This window comes from Schistocerca americana, chromosome 7 (genome assembly GCF_021461395.2).
Source record: "Schistocerca americana isolate TAMUIC-IGC-003095 chromosome 7, iqSchAmer2.1, whole genome shotgun sequence".
In the NCBI taxonomy this organism is placed as follows: domain Eukaryota; kingdom Metazoa; phylum Arthropoda; class Insecta; order Orthoptera; family Acrididae; genus Schistocerca; species Schistocerca americana.
Genome location: NC_060125.1, coordinates 557,745,500 through 557,764,728, shown reverse-complemented (window position 1 = coordinate 557,764,728; position 19,229 = coordinate 557,745,500). Strand labels below are relative to the sequence as shown.

Here is a 19,229-nt window from a genome sequence, read left to right as displayed (position 1 = left end):
GCGAATAAGGACAACCATCAGCTGTATAATGGAATGATGACAATGAAATTTTGAGCCAGACTGGGGTTCAAACTCAGATTTCTCACTTACAGTGGTCAACTTGCCATATGGCTATCCGAGCACAATTCACGCCCAGACCCAAACTTATGTATGTTGTCAACCGTGTATCTACAACCTGTACTCGTACATCCATTATATGAATATTCCCGTACAGGGGAGACATTTTACTTGAAAGTCACTTGCCCGGTATTGGGAATAAATACAATATTGCAGTGCTTGTGTTATTCCAAATTATGATGCAATGTTCCATTGGACATGCATGAATGCTGGGAATAAAAGGTGATAAGTGTCACGATGGAGCATGCAGCCAACAATGTGTAACTCTTGCCCTTGCATGTAATGTGGACGGCAGTGAGAAGTTTCGTCCCTGGGCTATCGGTAAGTCCAAGAAATTGCATTGTTTTAAAAACAAATATGAACACTTTCCCTTGCATCCACTCTCATCATACGGAAGCTTGGATCGAAGGCAGATCACTTCACATGTGGCTTCTTCTTTTCAACAGTAGCATGGTTGCTCAAAACAGACTGTTGTTCTTACATTGGACTGATGTACTGTCCATAATATACAGGATCTGAACCGAACCGACATGAAGGTTAGTTTTACCACTGAACACGACAAATCACCTTCAGCCCTTGGATCCTTCATTTCTCTCTCATTAAGAGAGCTTATCGCGTGTGACTTGTAAGAGCTGCAATCTGTGCTGCTGAAAACAATACTGTAACCCCAAATTGGTATCTGCCTGACACAATAAAAGCTACTGCAGCAACCTGGGACTCCTTGTCACCACATCATATACAGAAGTGCTTCAACAGAGCCTGAAGTCAGAGCAACACTGAAGTTGTCCAAAGTTAGACACTGCCACTTCACCTGATGAACGGACTGTTCTGCAAGATACTGCAAACCTTGGGATTAGTTTTAAGGAATTCAGTATATGTTTCTGTGGAAGCTGATGTACCAAAAGCTGTGACCATGGTGCAAGAAGGGTCAGCAGGAGAAAGTGTGGAGGTGGAGGAGGAGGAGGAGGAGGAGGAGGAGAATACCTACCTGTCAGGAGATGTTTATAGCCTTGAACTGTTTACAACTATTTGCTTCAACATCTGATGTCACTGCTGTGTTTATGGAAGCTATAGTTACAGCTGGTTGTGGAATTACAAGATATCTTCATTTCCATGAATGTCAGCAAACCGTGCTTAAAGTTTTTCCAAGAAAATAGTGGAATTTGCGAGTAGTTGTACTTTTACATCAATTTATAGTGTTATAAGTCTACACGAATGTAAAGTGATTGATACTGTAGTGTATGATGCATTACTGTACTAATGTACTTGTATACATATTAAAGTCTCTGTTTTTCAGTTAACAAGAATTTTTTAACACAAATTCTTGAATTTTCAGTCTCTTCGGATTCGTGTTAACGAGGTTATATTGTATATCTCAAAAAAATGAGTGCGAGATTACAAAATATAATATATTTCGATGTGTGCTGCCCTTCCGTTATACATCACAGTTACATGAAATAACAAATCTCTTTTTCAAGCAATATTTAATTAAAATTCATTTTTCACTGTATAATTTAATGGCTGCTGATGACAACAGTACATTTAGTTCATATTTCGCTTTCTTTAAATACATATTTGCGATCTACTACACCTACAAACTATGTGAAAGAAAAAAGTAAACAACTGATCACTTCTAGATTGAAATAGCCCATTTAAGAGGCTTCATTGGAGGTCTGGAAAAGTATAAACACTCTTTACTGCTTCAAATCACATTCAAATTTCATTTAAAGATTTTGAAAGGTCCCTCATGGTTCCACACTGTACACCAGAGCAAAACCTGTAGTCGCACTGCACCTAAAAGGAGTGCAATTACATCCAACGGGGTAACTGGTCCACGATCCGGTTAGTAAAGGGGTGAGTCGTCGTCGTCGTATGTGTGTGTGTGTGTGTGTGTGTGTGGGGGGGGGGGGGGGGGGGGGTCAGCAGTGTCAACTGTTGTCACGAACTTCGCCCTGCTGTTGCTCATCACACTGCAGACTGTTAGTTTTGACCGTGCAATGTGTGGGAGTCAAGCCCCCCCCGTAAGAGGGGGGTGACAGCCTTCTCATTGTGTGACACATCCACAGAGGCATTGGGCAGAATTGTGGTGAAGTTTGGTGCTAATGTCACATCATTAACCCACCTTATACCTCACATAAGCTTCTGAGCTCTGGCCTTTTTTTCGCATATGTTGACAGCTTGCTGCTTGAAACTATCATCAAGCCTGAGGGTAATGTCACAGGACGCCACACTTTTGCATCATTGCAGAGGAAGGTCATAAGCATCTTTGATCAAAATTTCACACTTCACTGTCACAATCAGAGACAACTACAATATTTCAAAACAGTGTCCCTTTAATTGTGTTGCAGAGTGCAGTTGTGGAGGAAAATTCGATTTATAACTAAAATTTTATGCTAATTTACATCTTGACTGAGCGCAGGAGCATCACAGTTGGTATGCTTAATTTGAACAGAATCTCTCTAGATTTTCTGCACTATTTTGAGGCAGAGTTCCATTGTGGAAACTATCACAGGCATCTCACACTGAAGTCCGCATTAAGCTTCCAACATTCGTAAACCAGTGCCAACCTTGAAGATAGTGTGATCTTTTATAAATCTGGGGTGCTTATTTCACTTCCTTTGACATCAAGCCACATTTGGCTGACATTTACATACTTAATATGAAAGGAATAGAGACTGTCACCTGAATGTTTCACATTCATTTTTGTAACATTACAAATTAATAGGGCCTGTAGTCTAGTGGTAAAGCGTGCGCCTGGAAACCAGAGGCGTGGGCTTGAATCTTTGTTGAGTCACTACATATTTCAGTCTCTCTTCAACATAGTCTTCACATTGCAATGAAATGAAGATCTGTGGAATTATTATTATTAACAAGAGAAACTTCCCATCACACCCCACTCAGATTTATTTAGTGGTAAAATGGCCTGTCAAAAACTGAACACAGATCAAGCATGAAAACAGGAAGAAGGTACACTAAACTGTGAAGAAAGAAGCAAAGTAGAAAGAGTGAATGGTCCAACTTAAGATGTGAAACATCAAGCAAACTCCAAGAACTATGGCGTCTTGGTTGTGTGGTCATGGTGTTGGATTACAAAGTGGGAGATCTGTGTTCAAATCTCCATCATGATGACCCCCCCCCCCCCCCACCCCCTCCTCACCCTCTCTTTTTTATTTTATTTTTTTTCTGTCTGGTCATTGACATGTCTGGTCTGCTTCTGAAGTCTTGGTAACTGTCATACTACACACTGGTTATACAATACGAGTCATGTGGTAAGAATGTATTATCGTTGCAAGTAAATGTGATGAATAGTGAGAGCAGGTGAGATGCCGCATACAGCTCTCATTGAAGTGAAAACAACAAATAAACGGGCGTGAACTATGTTACAACAAAGAAATTTAAGTCAAAACTTACAAAACAGAATATGTGAGCCATAACACATGGTACTTTTGTAGAACAAATAGAAGGCGCATACGTCTGGAGGTCCCTTCCTCACACCTCGCTGTTGCAAATGGACATTACACAATGACACTGACACGAATTTGAATACAGTAAACAGACACGTCAATGACCAGGCAGACAGTTCATAATTTTGTGGAGATAAAAAAGAAGTAGGGGGGCACGAAGGAGATTGGAATGCAGATCTCTCCGTTCGCAGTTCAACAGTGTGGCCCACAACCAGTACAAAATGGTTTTTCAAACTTGCTCAATGTTGCACATCTTGAGCTTGGACCATCGACTCATTCTGTTTTGCTTACTTACCAACAGCTCAGTACACCTCCTTCCTGTTTTCATGCTTGATCTGTGTTCAGTTTCTGACAGGCTATCCAATGGACACTTCTCTTAAACATTCATGATAACAGACCTAGTATTTTCTCCCACATTGTTACAATAGCATGTCTGAGGTTTTGGCTTAATAATGAACACAAAAATGAGACCCACAGATACACAAAAGTCAAAATCAAAATTTTTGCACACTCACGGTTTGACATAGAAGGGTGAATATATATTTGGTGTAATATTTGGTGCAATTTTTTGCTTTAGGAAGAAGGGATCGGTTGGTAGGACATGTTCTGAAACATCGAGGGATCACCAATTTAGTATTGGAGGGCAGCGTGGAGTGTAAAAATCGTAGAAGGAAACCAAGAGATGAATACACTAAGCAGATTCAGAAGGATGTAGGCTGCAGTAGGTACTGGGAGATGATGAAGCTTGCACAGGATAGAGTAGCATGGAGAGCTGCATCAAACCAGTCTCAGGACTGAAGACCACAACAACAGGACTTTTCATAATCTAATTATCCTATTTTCAGAAAAATGGCAGAAGAGAGGTAAATTCTGAGTAAATTCTGAGTGAGGTTAATGGAAAGTCCTTTCAGAATACAGCATCAGACTGTTTACTGTTAATTTTATCCCTCAAGTGAACATGTCATTTTTTATAACACAATCAAGCACACAGTGTTCCTTGTATGCATATAAAGAATAACTGACTATCTTGTCAAGGTAAATACCTATGAGCAAAACCACAGTTTAATCTTTGTTAAATTAAATAATGATACAGCAAACTTACATTATATGAACTAAATAATTGTTTAATTAAACAATAATAAAATTGCATTGTATCACTCTGAGATGCCATGCACAATTGTTATCCCACTGAAATGACACACCCTAAGCATTAAACAGTGCAGTTGTATCAGATCACGAATCTTGGTCATTTTCTTACATGGATTGTACACTTTTTCTCACCTAGCTCGCTGTTTATTTTATATTATTGCTGCTCACTTGAGTGTATGATGGCAAAACTTATCACTTTGTCAGGTGAAGCAATGATGAAGAAATAGGTACAGGCTCACAACTGTAAAGCAACAATGGAACCGTACATGAAAATGTAATTCGTGGTTGGCGCACTTTATACATACATTATGTGATCAAAAGTATCTGGACACCTGGCTGAAAATTACATACAAGTTTGTGGCGCCCTCAATCGGTAATGCTGGAATTCGATATGGTGTTGGCCCACCCTTAGCCTTGATGGCAGCTTCCACTCTCACAGGCATATGTTCAATCAGGTGCCGGAAGGTTTCTTGGGGAATGGCAACCCATTCTTCACGGAGTGCTGCACTGAGGAGAGGTATCGATGTCGGTCGGTGAAGCCTGGCACAAAGTGGACATTCCAATATATCCCAATGGTGTTCTATAGGATTTAGGTGAGAGTGGAAGCTGCCATCAAGGCTAAGGGTGGGCCAACACCATATCGAATTCCAGCATTACCGATTGAGGGCGCCACAAACTTGTATGTAATTTTCAGCCAGGTGTCCATATACTTTTGATCACATAGTGTATGTATAAAGTGCGCCAACCACAAATTACATTTTCATGTACGATTCCATTGTTGCTTTACAGTTGTGAGCCTGTACCTATTTCTTCATCATTGCTTCACCTGACAAAGTGATAAGTTTTGCCATCATACACTCAAGTGAGCAGCAATAATATAAAATAAACAGCGAGCTAGGTGAGAAAAAGTGTACAATCCATGTAAGAAAATGACCAAGATTCGTGATCTGATACAACTGCACTGTTTAATGCTTAGGGTGTATCATTTCATTGGGGTAACAATTGTACATGGCATCTCAGAGTGATACAATGCAATTTTATTATTGTTTAATTAAACAGTTATTTAGGTCAGGAGTCTGTGCGGGCCAGTCCATTAAAGGGATGTTGTTGTTGTGTAACCACTCTGCCACAGGCCATGCATTACGAACAGGTGTTCAGTCGTGTTGAAAGATGCAATCGCCATTCTTGAATTGCTCTTCAACAGTGAGAAGCAAGAAGGTGCTTAAAACATCAATGTAGGCCAGTGCTGTGATAGTGCCACACAAAACAACAATGGGTGCAAGCCCCATACATGAAAAAAACAACCACACCGAAACACCACCAACTCTTGAATTTTACTGTTGGCACTACACACGCTGGCAGATGACATTCACTGGGCATTCGCCATACCCACACCCTTCCATCGGATCGCCACATTGTGTACCGATTTTTGTCACTCCACACAACGTTTTTCCACTGTTCCTTCATTGTTTCGTCAGATGAAATGGGTGTCACAGTAGCTCTAGTATATTTCCCTCCTCCATCTCAGCAGTATTGCTTCAGGTCTTGTGCAAGCTTACAGGGAGAAGGAATGTTACATCTCTAGACATCATTAATAGCATAAAAGATGTGGTGTGTTGTAACATTTTGATTCTATGAAATAAAATGTTCCATTTCTAACCCACTCAGGCCGACGAAAGATGTACCTGGGAAGCGAAAACATTCCTTAGGTAGTTGTTAAGTGTCGAACATCCCACAGTGTGCACTCTGGTTTGCCGTATGTGCATATGATACATAAAAGGTGTCAGCTCAGAATGTTGACAAGGTGCGACGGCAAGTAAGCGTCTCCACCTGCTGAGGAGGGCCACTTATGCTTTGGCTTCATGGCTTGGCAATGCCATGGAAGTCACAGAACAAACACCAGAACAATTGAAGATTATATATGAGAACTGTCATTCTGTAATGTCAAGGAAGTACACGAATACACATTGCAATCTATGTCGAGCTACCAGTTAAGACAGATCTGTTTGACCATCCATCATAAATAAAGTTGTACAATGGAAACATTATGCTTATGATACAAAAGAGTTACCTCGAAAGTGACTACATTATTACAGTAGCTAGAATAGATCAGACCTCTCTTTCAGCACCTGCCAACTGCAGAAGTGAAGACGTCTCACGTCACCGTCTAGTGGTACTGTACAGCTGGTCCAATACAGTGAATAACTTCAAGAATGGCGACAGCAAGATATTTCTAAGGTAAATGTAGGCACACATAACAACCAGGTGACAGACTGTGGATCGTGTGGAACACATCATACTAAAAATACAACCTGTTACACTTCTTTTGGCATCCTAGTGCAAGATGAAAAATAGAGAGCACTAGCAATTTTAAAAAAATCCAAGAATATTGACAAAAATATCAGAAGAAGATACAATGTTGCCCATAGCAAACCAAGGCAATAAGTGAGAAAATATAAGTGGGCACATGCATCAGTGCGGGCTGAATTAATTTGAATAGTGAAGAAGAAATCATTTTAATTTGGTAAAACACTAGAGGTGTTAATTACTATAAAGAGTTGAAGAAAGAATGTTAGTTGATCATAGCAACATGGTCAACAGTGAAAGATCAGATCTCTCTTTCAGTGCTTAAGTAACCTTTGGCAAGTGAGTGGGGAAGAATTTCATCAATGAAGTGACAGAATTCTGAATTGTGATTTCCAGACTACAATTGCAGCAGTGATTTCCGCTGGCATCCCTGCAGCGACTGAATGGCATGGCAATAGTGCAGCTCCTTCGTAGTGCAGCGGCCAGTCAGCTCATTGCCACATCACTTATCCCATGCATGACACATAAGCAGCACCATACAATTCACTGTATGACTGATTAGGCAAGTTGTAAACAACACCAACTTGATTTCTTTTCTTTTCTTTTTTATTAGTAGATCATTCTATGAAGATTGTAAAGACACACTTCACTAACTTTGGGTAGTTAGGTCTCAATCTAGTGACATTGTTTAAATACAAATGAGGATATACCTATTGTTGCCAAAGTAGTAAGCCAGTTGAGATTAGGAAGATAGAGGAGTTGGCAGCTCTTATTAAGGCTCAATGGGTGTAATTAAAAAATTTGGTATACGAATGTCTCAAATGTAAAAACACAAGGGGAGAAAATAAAAAGATGAAGGAAGAAGGTAGCTTCAAAAGCATATAACATATCTAACATAGAAGCAACCTTATTGAAGTTACCTAAGCAGTTACAAACATAGACAATTAACCAATGTGACTTAGTGAGAAATATGGCTCAAGAACAGTTTAAAGAGATAAATGATAAGATGCAAAGACAGAAGAATTGTCAACCCATTAATTCAAAAGTATACACAATCAAAACTCAGACACGTGAGGCCAGGTAGGGGTGTCAGAACAAAGTAGAGAATTAGGCAAAGTAATTGGTGCACCAAACACTTATCTACTTTTGAGGAGTGTCTGCACGAGCTAGCTGAACAAAAAGAACAAGAGAAAGTTGAGCCTACTAGCGTTACCACCAATGCTTTGGGTGATACTGTAGAACATCAGTGTCTCAAAAGCTGTGGGAAAAATTATAAGATTTCAAATACCAGAACAATCTTAAAACATAGAGACACTGCGTTAGTTCAATGGAGCTTGTAATAGAAAATTTACGTGTCTGAGAAGCTTACTAAAATGTACGATGATTGTAAACCTAAGTATGATAAACATTTGAGTGAGCTTACAAAAGTGTACAATGACTGTAAATGTAAGAATGATTAATTTTAATGAATATCCTGATGCAGGATTTGAGATTGGAGTTCACTTATGGGATAGGAGTATGCTTGTCAATACGGAGAGATATTCATTCGAGGGGTTTAAAAAAAAAACGGGATTGCCGTTGGCGGAGCTTGTGTGGTACACATTTCTGCCTGTAGGCATGTATAGCACACCTCTTTGCCAGTTAGGTGCCACCTATATTGTCGACCTGCCTTGTTCTGTTCATCTGCAGTGATTGTTTTTGCTGGCTGTTTTGTTCTCGTTTTCTGTTTTTATTATGGTAAGTTCAAGTGAACAATGTGCAGCTGTAAAATTTTGTTTTCCACTCAGTAAAAATGCTGATGAAACAGTTTTAATTTTGAAAACTGCTTACCAAGATGATGCTTTGTGAAAAATGCAAGTGTATGAGTGGTTTGTTCAATTTAAAAAATGGTAACATATCAATTGATGACAAACCTCATTCCGGACGTCCATCAACTGCCCGAATCGATGAAAATAATGAAAAAAATTCGATAGCTTGTGGTCACAGGCCGTCAATAAACAACTGATCAACTGTCAGAGATAGTGGGTTATCTTGGAAGTTCAGTGTTAGACAAAAAATACCCAATTGTGGCAGACAAGACTGGTTCTTCCACCATGACTATGTGCCTGCACACACAGCTGTGTTACACAGTTTCTGGCTAAAAACAGCATAATGGCATGGTTCCACTGCCCCACACACCTTACTCGCCTGAACTGGCTCTGTGCGACTTTTTCTTATTTCCACACATGAAAAGACACCGATTAGACAACATTGAAGAAGTCAAGAAGAAAATGAGAGAGGAGTTGTTAGCCATTTCTAAGGATGGCTACAAAAAAATGTTTCAAACAGTGGAACAATGTATTAGTTGTAACAGAGAGTATTTTGAAGGGGATAAGGTTGTTTTGTAAAACATTTTAAGTATACAGCTTTTAAAAATAATTTTTAGTACCCCCCGGATTTAGATGTTGCAGTAATAAGAAAGGTAAATATCAATGAGTATTTAAAAGAAGCATTAAATTATAGAAATGTATTTCCAAAGTTATGTGAACTACTGTCAGTTGGCAGAATGAAATTTATTAGCATCAGATGCTATGTAATGAGAGACATTTGATTATATGCAGGTGAGATGTATAAATTTGTAAGAGGTGCATGGTTTAGTGGTGATTCTATTCTCCTGGCCCTAGATGAGGCTATTGTATGATGTGTTGAGGGCACCTAAGAAGTATTATGAATCCAATGTACCTCAAGTTAACCAGTCCTCTAACTGGATAAAAGCCTAGGGTTTATTTTAAGTCGTGTGTTGAACATTTACTATTTTATTTTTATTACTTACCTGAGGCTCTTTAACTTTATTACCCATTTGTTTAATGGTGATTGAAAGCTAAAGGACAGGTTTGAACTACAAGATGAACAAAGCAAGCAACACCTTCAGCAGTCAGTCAGATTAAGTCAATTAAAAACAATTGCCAGAGCTGCAACTGTAATGCCTGAGTGCTATGTAGTCTCTGGAGTATGATGAATATTACAAATGCATTATTAGTACAATGAGCTACTACTGATGAAGGACTATTATCATAGTTCAACCATAGAGCAAGATACCAATAAATTTTTTACGGATATTGTGGACATTAAAATAGTTAGAAACACACAGTTACCAAATACAGATGCTGTTAAAAATTTCGAAAATATGTATGATGTTAAAATATACGTTAGGCACATCATTTACACAGGTGAAAAGGACGGGAAAGGAATCCACTCTCCAAATGGAGCATGCAAGCAAAAAAGCAATAGGTTGGCGAGTCCGTTGTATTGCCGCCGTAGCGGTAAAATAATGCTAAGACTATTGTTATCTGGTCAGAGGACACTAATGAACAATTGCTTAACAGCTCATGTGCGAAAATAATCTCTGATGAGAGAGCACTAATGAATAAATGACTTAAGTAAATGAAATAAAAATGCTATTGATAACTAAATATATTACATTAAGACATTAAGTAGATGTGTCTTATTTTATAAAAACTGTAAAGATTAAACAGAGATTAAGAGCAAACTTAGAACATAAATCAAGTGGCTGCCTTTTAACATATATAGTAAGCATTTGACTAAAGACATGAAGAAAAAGTACATTTCAGACATTGAGAACTGCATTTTTGTAATTACCTTTGACATGAGAAAAATGTGACCACTCCAATAATTAAGAATAAAGATAAGCCTTACAATCTAGTAGAAATGAAAAATCTCTGGCAAATAGTTACTGACAAGAAGTATTTACTGGACAGTGAAGACTTCTGGGAGAAGTGTGCTAGAATGTTTTTAATAACGGATGATAAAACGAGTGAAGGAGTAATAACATGAGAGAAGGCTCATTGTTAGATTATTTAATACAATACGTGTAAATTATTGCACTGGAAGAAATATAGGTAAAAAGATATAAAAGAAGGAATCACAAAAAATACATTTGGAATAACCAGATAAAGTTTATATGCTACAGAGAAACTTCGTCTCTGGGCTGCATAAAGATACAGGTCAGATGCTGTGCATACTGTTGAAGATTTTTAAGATAGGGTGTACTTGATTTTTATAGATATTGGATAAGAGAAGGATATTCAGACCCAGGGAATGGACAGTCTAATCCTTGTTCAGGTGAAAAAAATCTGCAGCTCCGTATCGAAAAAATGAAGCCATGACGTACACTTTAGTCTCCAAGAGTTAATACAGAAGAGTCAGGACTCAGTCACAATAACACAGGAATGTTTCAATATGTTTCTCAGGAGGAGGAGGAGGGATAAACCGAAATTGAAGAATTCTTGAATTCGCTGTATAGAAATGTTATGGTACTGAATAACAACATTAGGAAAAGCCTAGATTGCTACTCACCATATAGTAGAGATGTTGAGTCGCAGGCAAGCAAATACATTAAAGCTTTTGGCCAAAAGGCCTTTTTCTACATATATTCACACAAACACTATGTGTGAGTTGTGCTTGTGTGTACATTTCCTACTTTAGAAGAAGGCCTTTTGGTTGAAAGCTTACATGTATACAGTGGAACTTCGATTTTACGTTCTCCGATTTTACATTTTTTGTAATTCTATACCATAAAATTGTAACCCCTACGGGGGGGAGGGGGGACTGAAAATTCCCTGATTTTACATTTCTTCCTAGAACGGTTTACCTTGATTTTAAGTTCTTATTTGATGTCTCACTTGACTTATTCCCGGTCTCTTCCTATTGATATTTCATGTGACAGAACGAGTTACAAGTGGCACAAAAGACATATGGTTCGCACCACGGGCGGTGGCAAAGTTAAGGGAATATTTTAGGCCGGTATGGAGAAGAGAGACACAACTTGCAACATTTAGCTTCAACATGCAATTACGATACAACTACTGCCACGTTGCAGCAGTAATGAGAAAAGAAGACAGTCAATGTGAAGTGTTCTGGACCAAGCCAATATGTGACGAGGGGGCCCACCCACCACATTTTCCACTTATAGATCAGTCTCAACCTTTTGCTTTTATTTCCAATGTATTGTATTCAGCAACAATATCAATTGTCAACATTTTAAATTCAGACACCGAGTCTCAAAGAATATGCTCAGTCATAATCAAGGAAATGTCGCCCATCTCCAGCTAGTGAATTCTTATTGGCTGGCGACTTGTAAGTTGCTCAATAGCCAGCGCAGCCACCACACCACACTAACCCACATAAAAAGAGCTCACCTACCAGTTGTGTGGAGAATGGAAATGGCCCTTCAACAATGGGAGTGCAGGTAGGGGTGAAAGCATTTTTTGAAGAGCTGAAAATATACTTTTTGGTGCAGACAATGTGCTATGACAGAGACGTCACACAGAAATAGAACAAGGGTATTGTGATAACACATTTTAAAGACTTTCGTGATCAAATCTGACAATACAGTTGCAACAATTATGTACACTACTCATGTATATACTTTGCACCACACACTGTACATCGGGAAGTTTGGCAGCAATGGAAGAAGGCATGACGTGAAACCATAGCAGCTGAGCTTTCTTTCTAATTTACATTTTACACAGTGTACAGACATTTACTGAGCCAACTTCTGATAAGGTCGTAATATCAACTGGGGAAGTAAACCCATTTTTTCACATCTCTGTTTCTCTCATAAAGCCTAAAATAACACTAACAGTGGTGAGCTTATGAAGTGGAGTTTGTAAGAAAAGTATTAAATAATAACAGCAATGGTGACCAAGTTTGTCATTAAGCAGATGTCAACATTTGTGCTTACAGTTTAACCACTTAGTAGCTGTGATGTTTTTGGCTTAATTCAACATGTTCATCAATTCTTGCTTTTTTCTGGGTGAGGATGAGGGATGATTTCTCAAAAATGCATGTTTTGAACATAAAAGCTGTGGTCCTACCCAGATAACAATTTCATTTTTTTGATGAATTTTTATTTGCTGTGACACATCTGTGATTTTTTTAAAGAACTGATGAAATTCATTACCACAAATTATTCTATAAGCATTGTATTGTACACTTAATTTCCTTCACTTACATTTCATACAAAGCATTGGAGAGGATTGCGATTTTTAACCATATATGCAAATTACATGTGTTTTTGCTCAATTTGGGTGAGGGGGAGGGGGTTTAACATTTTCCTCGATTCTGCATTTTCCTCAATTTTGCATTTTTTAAGTCTGGACCACAAGAAAATAAAAAATAGGGGTTTCACTGAAGCAGTCTTTTTGCTGTGCCTGGCCGGCCACGGTGGTCTAGCGGTTCCAGGTGCTCAGTCCGGAACTGCACGACTGCTACGGTCGCAGGTTCGAAACCTGCCTCGGGCATGGATGTGTATGATGTCCTTAGGTTAGTTAGGTTTAAGTAGTTCTAAGTTCTAGGGGACTGATGACCACAGATGTTAAGTCCCATAGTGCTCAGAGCCATTTTTTTTGCTGTGCCTGTCTGAGACTTCTTGAAATCTCCTCTATAAGGTGAGTAGCAATCTATTCTTTTCATGATGATGCTGCTATTCCATCACAGATTTTCCATTTTGTGTGTGTGTGTGTGTGTGTGTGTGTGTGTGTGTGTGTGTGTGTGTGTGTGTGTGTGTGTACTGAATAGCCTTACTTCTCGTCTAGGTACTAAATGATCAAAATGTTTTCTTTGACTTCAGCAGTGTGGTTGAATTTCAGCCTGGAACTGATGATTTAAGCAAACCAACAGAACAGATAACTACGATTTGAGAGGAACATGGACAAGAAGCTTAGAACAGAACTGGGGCAGGTATTACAAGGTGGTGAGAGTCAGAGACATTGCAAAAGGGGAGAAACCTGGATTATGTTTGTGAAGGGAGGGATTGTGAGGGAGAGCTTCAAGAAAGATGGCCTCTCTCAAAGTTCCAGTTCTTTCATCAAATAATACAGTTACAAAACTCTTACACCTCCTTATGGTACTGAACTCCATATTCTCTGCCATATGCACAAAAATAGTTATGGTTAGAATTGTGTTACTTAAAGGAATATATAAGCATAATATGGTCCTCAGCAAGTTAATAGGTGCCTGCTGGCTTTTCAAAACTACATAACAATAAATTTGTCAACAATTCTTACCAGAATTTAGTATAATAGCTTCAGTGTAAAGGTCCACAGCTTTTTGGTATTCTCCTTCAGCATAGGCACTAATGGCTTCTCTTTTCTTCTCATTAGATTTCTCGATATCTTCTTCTGATGCTTCTTTTCCCAACTCACCCATTGGAAGACTTTCATCTTTATCAGGTTCTGAAAAAATCAACAATAGCAACTGCAACTGGATTATTTTTACAAAGCACTGAACACAGTTTGGAGCAGTTACTTAATGCAGAGAATGAGATATGTCATGTAAATCAAATTTAAGCAGTTATTTGTATAGGGTGAAGTCCCAAAGAAATGTAGGAACACACATGAAGAATAACAAAAAAGTAAATAAATATATACATTAAGTAAAAAAAATTAAATAAATAAATATATCTGTAGATTACTTCTGTAGCCTGACAGTTGCTACAGTCACACATGGGCTACATTTATTCTATATGTAAAAACTATCATTTATTACTATGTTGTCTGGAAAATACCCTAAGGTATTCATTTTAACATTGGTCTGACAAGGAATAAAAGTTTATACCAAGAGCATGCTATTGTGAAACACTGGAATGTGGCTTTTAAAGGCAATGAAGTACGTCAGAATCTTGAAAAAATTATGTAGAGAATTTTAAAAAATTGTTGACTAGAAATTCTCCCTAAACAGTGGATGTTAAATACAATACAGTTACTGGCATCCAATACATAACAGGCATCAGTGAGCTCCAGCAGTGTGACGGTGGGCACTCAGTGACCAATAGTTAAAAGTTGTCAGCAGATGCCGTTTTGTCTACTCTAGTTTGTCTTACCAGCTATTACATATTTAAAACACAAGATAAGTAATGACACAAGGAGGTGCACTCAAATGCACTGAAAATTGTGATACTTTTTTCAACAGATTTGGATTGCTTCTATTAGCAAAGCAAACTCAGTGATTATAAATATTTATTATTCCTTTTCAAATGTTGTGATAACAATATGTTATTCTTTTCATAGTCAGCTGAGCATAGAGCCATTCACTCATCAATTCTTTCCAGTTTTGAGAAGTCCACCTATTTCTGAATTACATTGGTTTTCCAGCGAAATTCGTCCCTTTTTTATTTGAAAATTTCATATTACATATAGCCATGAAATACGCTGGAACTGTATGTCCTGCAGTAAGAGATGTTTTTCCTACTTTGTTCTGAAATCATTAGTTTTATTTGACTGCATACTTAATATTGAGTTTATAAAAACATTTTATACAGCAGAATGCTTCCCATACTCTGACAAGATTTGGAATCAGTCCTAATATATATCAGCATGATAGTGATTGTATCCAGCCTGTCAAGTTAAATGGCTTGCTCACAGCCCCAAACTGAAACTCATCAAACATCTTTAGGTGAACTGATGTGTTGTTCACGTCAGATCAATTCACTCGAAAATTTGATAACTATTCACCATGTGAGAACAATGCAAACCAATCCTGTCTTTGGTGTATGAGAATTTAACAGATGACTTGTCACAAAAATTAAATGCTATAATAATAAAAAAGGTTGTACTACACACAATTTGTCAATGTGTGTCCCCGCAATGAATAGAAGTTGCTGTCCAGAAATTTTTGGCAAGATATATGCAGTTAAGAGGTAAAATATGGGTGAATATGTTTCAACACCGTATTCAGTTCAAAATGTTGACCATGCACCTTTCCACAACAAACACAGAAAATTTGAAGTACTCAAACAGTATGAAATCGAAAACCAAAAGTGTGTCACAACTGTGTGTGTTCAAACATAAAAACACAACTAACTTAGAAAAGTGTGCAATTTTCACACCTGTTACATGTATCTAACAAACACTTAACAAAACAAAAAAATGTAGAATCTTAGGTCTATAATATCAATGAGTCACACTTGGAATCAAGCAACTCATACAAACACCTGGGTGTAAAGGCTTGTAATGATATGAAATGGAATGATCACATACGTTCAGCTGTGGTTAAAGCAGGTGGTAGACTTCAATTTACTGGTAGAATACTGGGGAAATGCAATCAACCTACAAAGGAGATTGCTTACAAATCACTAGTGCTACCCATTCTAAAACATTGCTCAAGTGTGTGGGACCCATACCAATTAGGACTAACAGGGGGTATTGAACGTATACAGAGAAGGGCAGCATGAATGGTCACAGTTTTGTTTGATATATGTCAACAAATCCCTTGTGCGACCCATTCTACAATACTGCTCAAGTATGTGGCACACAGTCCAAATAGACTAACAGGGGATATTGGACATATACAGTGGCAGTGAAGGGCAGTGAATGGTCACAACTTTGTTTGAGGCAAAAGCGTGTAATGAAGATGCTGAAAGAAATGAACTGGCAGACTCTTGAAGATAGATAGAGGTCTGCGTGGATGCGGATATCCACGAGTATATCCGCGGTATTTGTTACTTGACGGATAAAATCGCGACCAACGCGGATATCCGCGGGTCACCTGCGGATAATGAGCAAGGTATCTGCCCAGTACGTATGTTGCCATGTTAGTTGTAGTTGAAAACATCAAGTCTGTTGATGTTCTTGGAATCTTGCAGGGCCCGGGTAGAGCGGATGTCTGTTGTCCTCAGCCCCTGGCTACGACCGATGTAGCTGTACCCAAGAGACCTGCGCCTAATCCATTTCCGCGACCATATCTTGTGTGGCCTGTGAAGTGCTCTCTGGGTGGCAAACCTGCCTACTGTCTACCAGACAGGTGCCCGTTGCAATTTTCCGCTGCCTTCAGTTAGCGCTTTGTAGTGACCGAGTGACAACGTGCATCGTAGCAAATATCAGTGAGAGTTCTTTCTTCAAATGAACACCATATCGATGGATACAATTTCGTGTAAGGTGAAAAAAGGTTATTTTACATTAGTGAAGGAAAACAAATTGAAATCGCCAATCTAGAAAAAATTTGGATACGTACTTGATGGCAACGAAAAGATAAAAGATATAGTGGCTGGTTTTGCATGTAAAAAAAGTATATTCCTACACTGGACACAAAAGTGGAACTTCAAATTTGCTAAAACATTCGTGTGAGGCTGGACAAAGTAGCATGTCTTACTTAAATACCAAGAGAGACGTGAAAAGTTCCTGAAGTTCCACCAAATTTGAAGACAGCTGCGACAGAAAAACTTATCATTCAAAGTTGCGTGTGGATCTGGGTTTCTCGAGATGGCAGTTTCTTATTGATGTGGGGGCCAAGTATGGTGCAGTGAGTGCTAAGGAGCTGATACCTCAGCCAACCACCATATCCAGAAGTTTGAAGGAAACAGCGGATCATCTGCGTGAAACTGTCCCCACAAAAGTGAAGAATATATTCAGAGATATAGGTGGAGCACTAACTGTTGATTTATGGACTGATTCGTACCGTAAAATAAACTATATGGGAGTGACTGCACATTATGTTAATTATGAAGAAGTGAAACTTGAGGATCGAGTGTTGTGCACCAGAAATTTTGAGAGTGAGATTAAAAAAACAGGTTGTTGTTGTTGTGGTCTTCAGTCCTGAGACTGGTTTGATGCAGCTCTCCATGCTACTCTATCCTGTGCAAGCTTCTTCATCTCCCAGTACCTACTGCAGCCTACATCCTTCTGAATCTGCTTAGTGTATTCATCTCTTGGTCTCCCACTATGATTTTTACCCTCCAACACTAAATTGGTGATCCCTTGATGCCTCAGAACATGTCCTACCAACCGATCCCGTCTTCTGGTCCAGTTGTGCCACAAACTTCTCTTCTCCCCAATCCTGTTCAATACTTCCTCATTAGTTATGTGATCTACCCATCTAATCTTCAGCATTCTTCTGTAGCACCACATTTCGAATGCTTCTATTCTCTTCTTGTCCAAACTATTTATCGCCCATGTTTCACTTCCATACATGGCTACACTCCATACAAATACTTTCAGAAATGACTTCCTGACACTTAAATCTATACTCGATGTTAACAAATTTCTCTTCTTCAGAAAAGCTTTCCTTGCCATTGCCAGTCTACATTTTATATCCTCTCTACTTCGACCATCATCAGTTATTTTGCTCCCCAAATAGCAAAATTCCTTTACTAATTTAAGTGTCTCATTTCCTAATCTAATTCCCTCCGCATCACCCGAGTTAATTCGACTACATTCCATTATCCTCGTTTTGCTTTTGTTGATGTTCATCTTATATCCTCCTTTCAAGACACTGTCCATTCCATTCAACTGCTCTTCCAAGTCCTTTGCTGTCTCTGGCAGAATTACAATGCCACTGGCGAACCTCAAAGTTTTTATTTCTTCTCCATGGATTTTAATACCTATTCCGAATTTTTCTTTTGTTTCCTTTACTGCTTGCTCAATATACAGATTGAATAACATCGGGGAGAGGCTACAACCCAGTCTCACTCCTTTCCCAACCACTGCTTCCCTTTCATGCCCCTCGACTCTTATAACTGCCATCTGGTTTCTGTACAACTTGTAAATAGCCTTTCGCTCCCTGTATTTTACCCCTGCCACCTTTAGAATTTGAAAGAGAGTATTCCAGACAACATTGTCAAAAGCTTTCTCTAAGTCTACAAATGCTACAAACGTAGGTTTGCCTTTCCTTAATCTTTCTTCTAAGATAAGTCGTAAGGTCAGTATTGCCTCACGTGTTCCAGTGTTTCTACGGAATCCAAACTGATCTTCCCCGAGGTCGGCTTCTACTAGTTTTTCCATTCGTCTGTAAAGAATTCGTGTTAGTATTTTGCAGCTGTGACTTATTAAACTGATAGTTCGGTAATTTTCACATCTGTCAACACCTGCTTTCTTTGGGATTGGAATTATTATATTCTTCTTGAAGTCTGAGGGTATTTCGCCTGTCTCATACATTTTGCTCACCAGATGGTAGAGTTTTGTCAGGACTGGCTCTCCCAAGGCTGTCAGTAGTTCTAATGGAATGTTGTCTACTCCCAGGGCCTTGTGTCTTTCAGTGCTCTATCAAATCCTCTATGCAGTATCTTATCTCCCATTTCATCTTCATCTACATCTTCTTCCATTTCCATAATATTCTCCTCAAGAACATCGCCCTTGTATAGTCCCTCTATATACTCCTTCCACCTTTCTGCTTTCCCTTCTTTGCTTAGAACTGGAT

General features: G+C 38.7%; 1 protein-coding gene across 2 annotated transcripts in view; it reads right to left on the bottom strand.

Moving 5' to 3' along the window:
* LOC124621978 (putative protein FAM10A4) overlaps positions 1–19,229 on the bottom strand; it is a 188,701-nt gene that overhangs the window by 154,309 nt on the left and 15,163 nt on the right. For both annotated transcript variants that reach the window (XM_047147515.1, XM_047147514.1), the window contains exon 3: positions 14,105–14,272. In XM_047147515.1, coding sequence (XP_047003471.1) covers positions 14,105–14,272 — 168 coding nt within the window. The remainder of the gene's footprint in view (positions 1–14,104; positions 14,273–19,229) is intronic.